The 6,400-nt window shown below is 40.7% G+C and overlaps 1 protein-coding gene across 1 annotated transcript; it reads left to right on the plus strand.

Moving 5' to 3' along the window:
* Positions 1-4: 4 nt before the first annotated feature.
* LOC121843517 (myosin heavy chain, fast skeletal muscle-like) lies at positions 5-4,928 on the plus strand (the record flags this gene model as incomplete). The annotated part of the gene is made up of 13 exons (XM_042313149.1): positions 5-35; positions 151-268; positions 378-501; positions 661-797; positions 1,490-1,745; positions 1,961-2,203; positions 2,518-2,694; positions 2,791-2,936; positions 3,125-3,215; positions 3,666-4,055; positions 4,153-4,279; positions 4,453-4,571; positions 4,713-4,928. Coding segments are annotated over 13 exons (2,160 nt in total), but the record flags the coding sequence as incomplete, so codon positions are not given.
* Positions 4,929-6,400: the final 1,472 nt, after the last annotated feature.

The following is a 6,400-nucleotide window of genomic DNA, read 5'->3' on the forward strand; positions in this document are numbered from 1 at the left end:
ACGCTGCCTGATCCCCAACGAGTCAAAGACTCCAGGTACAATAGATGTTGAGTTAAATATGACATCTTGTCAGTACAGTATCAGTAACATTAACAAACCAGTCTTTAACCTGTTTATGAGTATTTATAGAGACTTGGTTTGTGTTTCCAGGTCTGATGGAGAACTTCCTGGTTATCCACCAGCTCAGGTGTAATGGTGTTCTGGAGGGGATCAGGATCTGCAGGAAGGGCTTCCCCAGTAGAATCATCTATGCTGACTTCAAGCAGAGGTACACACACACACAAATCTTCTCTAAGGGTTATCCCGACATCAGAATAGCCTTATTATTTTACGTAATATAACCAACCTATTACAAGTTGACATTTCTCCTGATTCAGGTACAAAGTACTGAATGCCAGTGTCATCCCCGAGGGCCAGTTCATGGACAACAAGAAGGCTTCTGAGAAGCTGCTTGGGTCCATTGATGTGAATCACGAGGACTACAAGTTTGGACACACCAAGGTCAGTCAAATACCCCCCAAGCAAAAACAAATTTCCTTGTAAAAAACAACATGTATGAGGTGAACAAAAGTTAAGTAAAGAAATAAAAACAACTGCAAAAACATTTCTACCTGTTTCCACCTGACTGGTTCTATAATTGACCATGTCAACCTGTGTCAGGTGTTCTTCAAAGCCGGTCTGCTGGGTGTCCTGGAGGAGATGAGAGATGAGAAGCTGGCCTCTCTGGTCGGCATGGTCCAGGCTCTCAGCCGTGGATTCCTCATGAGGAGAGAGTTCACCAAGATGATGGAGAGGAGGTGAGGAAGAGTAGACATCTTGGCAACGAATTCTGTCAGCCTCCTGTATGTAATGTATAATGATTGTGTACTGAATATGCTGTGAGTTGTTCAGGATGAGAAAGTACATGTTATAATATTCTATTAAAGCAGCAGGTTGGGATTTAGCAAGCTGTTCAATTGTTATTTAACTTTGTGATATTTACCCATTAATTCTGGAATAATATGAAATGCCTCATGATCTTAGGGTTACTTGTCAGTCATTCCCATGTAGCGCTATCTATACATTTAAGAGGGGTTTCATTTCCCTAGCCCCATTCCTCAGCTGTATACAAAACATGTCAGGGTCCGTGTTTTGTTATTCTTCAAATCCCAGAATGTAGTTTTAAAGTCCTCCTCTTTAAAACTGGAGGAGATCTTTGTTCCTGTAATTGAATTATACCAATGTGTTTTCATTAATTGAATTCCCTTAATCTATTTTAATGAGAATTTGTAAGGTTCTTGTTTGCATAAAATAGACGGAGACCAGTCTTATCAATAATAGGTAACAGAATTTATTCTCGGAGCAGCGCTGCCACGTTACCACGAGCAACAGTTCATATACAATAACATGACGACACTCACCATGTCACTCACCCTGTCACTCACCATGTCACTCACCTTGTCACTCACCATGTCACTCACCATGTCACTCTATCCTTTCTGTGGACCAGAGATTCCGTCTTCACCATCCAGTACAACATCCGTTCATTCATGAATGTGAAAACCTGGCCATGGATGAAGTTGTACTTCAAGATCAAGCCCCTGCTGCAGAGCGCTGAGACTGAGAAGGAGCTGGCCAACATGAAGGAGAACTATGAGAAGATGACGTCGGACTTGGCCAAGGCTCTGGCCAAGAAGAAGGAGTTGGAGGAGAAGATGGTGGCCATGGTGCAGGAGAAGAATGACCTGGCACTTCAAGTCGCATCTGTGAGTGAGCAACAAACCTCATCAGAGCACATTTAGACCCACAAGTACACAGACACTAACACAATCGCTATGTGACTAACTCAAGAAAATGCCCGTGGTATATATTTATATTAAAAACATTTAAATAGATTTGCTCTGACTTATTTGACTAAATGAAGTCTATATTTTGATACACAAAGTGAGAACACAGGTTTTTTCTCCTGTTCTGAAACCAGGATTCAGAGAATCTGAACGATGCTGAGGAAAGGTGTGAGGGGCTCATCAAGAGCAAGATCCAGCTGGAGGCCAAACTCAAAGAGACGACTGAGAGGCTGGAGGATGAGGAGGAGATGAATGCTGAGTTGACTGCCAAGAAGAGGAAGCTGGAGGACGAATGCTCTGAGCTGAAGAAGGACATTGATGACCTGGAGCTCACCTTGGCCAAAGTGGAGAAGGAGAAGCACGCCACTGAAAACAAGGTCTTGTAGACAGTCCAACCAAACAATAATCCAAAGAGTAATCAACTCAAAACAGAAATGTAATTCAAGTCTTTTTGTGAGTGCAGTAACAATTAAGACACAAAATAGTGGAATTTCAGTTGTGGTGGACTCCCCACATTCATTACATGTTCTGCTCTCCACTCATTTATGGTTTCCATTCAGTCCACTGGCATGGAGTACATTGCCATCTAGTGTTGAATCTATAGTACAGTACTTGTTGACACATTTCTATTATCCATTTAACCACTTATGGTGAAGTGACCAAAAACACATTTTGTTGTGGCCGTTTTCAGGTTAAAAACCTGACAGAGGAGATGGCGTCTATGGATGAGAGTGTTGCCAAGCTGACCAAGGAGAAGAAAGCCCTCCAAGAGGCCCACCAGCAGACACTGGACGACCTGCAGGCAGAGGAGGACAAAGTCAACACTCTGACCAAGGCCAAGACCAAGCTGGAACAGCAAGTGGACGACGTGAGTGGAGATTGACATTCTGGCCATGATATTATACAAGATGATTTTATCTTCAGTTGTTTAGATTTGACCAACACGTCTGTTTATATCTTGTAGCTTGAGGGTTCTCTGGAGCAAGAGAAGAAGCTCCGTATGGACCTTGAGAGAGCCAAGAGAAAGCTGGAGGGAGATCTGAAACTGGCCCAGGAGTCCATAATGGACCTGGAGAATGACAAGCAGCAGTCTGATGAGAAAATCAAGAAGTAAACACAAATACATGACTACAGTATTCAACATCTTGATCAACATAATGGTTCTTCTTGGCTCATTCTTGTAATCATGAAATAGTCTTTGTATGTGATTCTTAAACGCAAAGTGAATGGTAGCTTAGGCTCCATTTACACTGTCTAACCAAAACAAACTTTACAATCAACGTGTTTGTGTTTGTTAGGAAGGAGTTTGAGACCACCCAGCTCCTCAGCAAGATAGAGGATGAGCAGTCTCTGGGAGCTCAGCTGCAGAAGAAGATCAAGGAACTCCAGGTACAGTACAGGATCTAAGCTCCAGTACAGAAAATAACTAACACATTTCTTCTGGTAAGCGTGCTGCCAGGGCCAAAAAGCAGAGGGCCGAGGCCAGTACAGGAAGATAACTGACACGTCAAGCAAAATAACTGACACATTTCTTCTGGTAGCACACATTCTTCCTGGTGGATTCTGATGGCTCAGTAAGATGGAAGATGGTGCTTCTTGCTGGTGCTTCTAATCTATGCAAAGATGTTGCTTCTTACCTTTGTTAGTTTGGATGCTGCTTGGGACAATGTCTAATGAATATAGTAAATAGGTTAGTGTAGCTGGTGTAACTGGTGTAGCTGGCTATGTATAAACACATGTATGCTAAATATACAGTACATGCTATTATTATGTAGTGAGGTTCAATTGTTTCAACTGTATTGTAGTGTTCATTCCCCCTGCTCCTGCCCCTTTTTCTAGGCCCGTATTGAGGAGCTGGAGGAGGAAATTGAGGCTGAGCGTGCTGCCATGGCCAAGGTTGAGAAGCAGAGGGCCGATCTCTCCAGGGAACTTGAGGAGATCAGCGAGAGACTGGAGGAGGCCGGAGGCGCCACTGCTGCTCAGATTGAGATGAACAAGAAGCGTGAGGCTGAGTTCCAGAAGCTGCGTCGTGATCTTGAAGAGTCCACCCTGCAGCATGAGGCCACAGCCGCCGCTCTGCGCAAGAAGCAGGCCGACAGTGTGGCTGAGCTCGGGGAGCAGATCGACAACCTGCAGCGCGTCAAGCAGAAGCTGGAGAAGGAGAAGAGTGAGTACAAGATGGAGATTGATGACCTCTCCAGCAACATGGAGGCTGTCGCCAAGGCTAAGGTGAGTAGTGATGTTTTGGTCAAGCAGTGTTGAGGATGGTCAGCTAAATTACCATTCAATAAACTGAAGTTGACAGTCCCATATGTTTCACTAACAGGGCAATCTGGAGAAGATGTGCCGTACTCTTGAGGACCAGCTGAGCGAGCTCAAGACTAAGAATGATGAGAATGCTCGCCAGGTCAACGACATCAGCGGACAGAGGGCCAGACTCCTTACAGAAAATGGTACCTCCAACAATGAACAACAAACCAATATAGTTCACCTCAGTAGTACACAATAACATGTGTCGGGGGCTGTAAATTAACTCCACACAGTTTCTGCACTACGATTCCTCAAAATAAAATTTCAATCTTCGAGAGCAGAGTCCCCATAACAAGATGTCCCTCTTTCCTTGCAGGTGAGTTTGGCCGCCAGCTGGAGGAGAAGGAAGCCCTGGTGTCTCAGCTGACCAGAGGCAAACAGGCCTTCACCCAGCAGGTGGAGGAGCTGAAGAGACTGATTGAGGAGGAGGTCAAGGTAAGGCATCCTAAATGGAAACCACCTTCCAGTTTAGAGCTTTATCTACACATAGACTGTTTCTACACCTCCCTCAGAGACTTCTACTGTCATTTGTTTTACTCTCTCTCTAATCTCTCTTTGTCTTTCTTTATCTCTCAGGCTAAAAACGCACTGGCCCATGGTGTCCAGTGTGCCCGCCATGACTGTGATCTCCTGAGAGAGCAGTTTGAGGAGGAGCAGGAGGCCAAGGCAGAGCTGCAGCGCGGCATGTCCAAGGCCAACAGTGAGGTGGCTCAGTGGAGGACTAAGTATGAAACTGATGCCATCCAACGCACAGAGGAGCTGGAGGAGGCCAAGTGAGTTGCTCTCAATAGCAAAAACTAAAATAAACGGTGTGGATGGTGAGGCTGGTTGGGGATCTGAGAAAATGTTTCTTCAATATGTAGTGCAATATTTGAAACTGGTATCATTTCCTATTTATAATTTGAATTACCGTGTTTATAATGTGAATTACCATGGTTATAATGTGAATTACTGTGTTTATAATGTGTATTACCGTGTTTATAATGTGAATTACCATGTTTTTATAATGTACCATGTTTATAAATTACCATGGTTATAATGAATTACCATGTTTATAATGTGAATTACCATGTTTATAATTGAATTACCATGTTTATAATGTGAATTACCATGTTTATAATGTGAATTACCATGTTTATAATGTGAATTACCATGTTTATAATGTGAATTACCATGTTTATAATGTGAATTACCATGTTTATAATGAATTACCATGTTTATGAATTACCATGTTTATAATGTGAATTACCATGTTTATAATGTGAATTACCATGTTTATAATGTGAATTACCATGTTTATAATGTGAATTACCATGTTTATAATGTTTATGAATTACCATGGTTTATAATGTGAATTACCATGGTTATAATGTGAATTACCATGGTTATAATACCGTGTTTATGAATTACCATGTTTATAATGTGAATTACCATGGTTATAATGTGAATTACCATGTTTATAATGTGAATTACCGTGTTTATAATGTGAATTACCGTGGTTATAATGTGAATTACCATGGTTATAATGTGAATTACCGTGTTTATAATGTGAATTACCATGGTTATAATGTGAATTACTGTTTTTATAATGTGAATTACCAAGGTTATAATGTGAATTACCATGATTATAATGTGAATTACCATGATTATAATGTGAATTACCATGTTTATAATGTGAATTACCATGTTTATAATGTGAATTACCATGTTTATAATGTGAATTACTGTGTTTATAATGTGAATTACCGTGTTTATAATGTGAATTACCATGGTTATAATGTGAATTACCATGGTTATAATGTGAATTACCATGGTTATAATGTGAATTACCATGGTTATAATGTGAATTACCGTGGTTATAATGTGAATTACCATGGTTATAATGTGAATTACCATGGTTATAATAATGTGGTTATAATGTGAATTACCATGGTTATAATGTGAATTACCATGGTTACCATGGTTATAATGTGAATTACCATGGTTATAATGTGAATTACCATGTGGTTATAATGTGAATTACCATGGTTATAATGTGAATTACCATGGTTATAAATTACCATGAATGTGAATTACCATGGTTTATAATGTGAATTACCATGGTTATATAATACCATGTTTATAAATTACCATGGTTATAATGTGAATTACCATGGTTATAATGTGAATTACCATGGTTATAATGTGAATTACCATGGTTATAATGTGAATTACCATGGTTATAATGTGAATTACCATGGTTATTATAATTACCATGGTTATAA

This window comes from Oncorhynchus tshawytscha, unplaced genomic scaffold (assembly GCF_018296145.1).
Source record: "Oncorhynchus tshawytscha isolate Ot180627B unplaced genomic scaffold, Otsh_v2.0 Un_contig_2813_pilon_pilon, whole genome shotgun sequence".
NCBI lineage: Eukaryota > Metazoa > Chordata > Actinopteri > Salmoniformes > Salmonidae > Oncorhynchus > Oncorhynchus tshawytscha.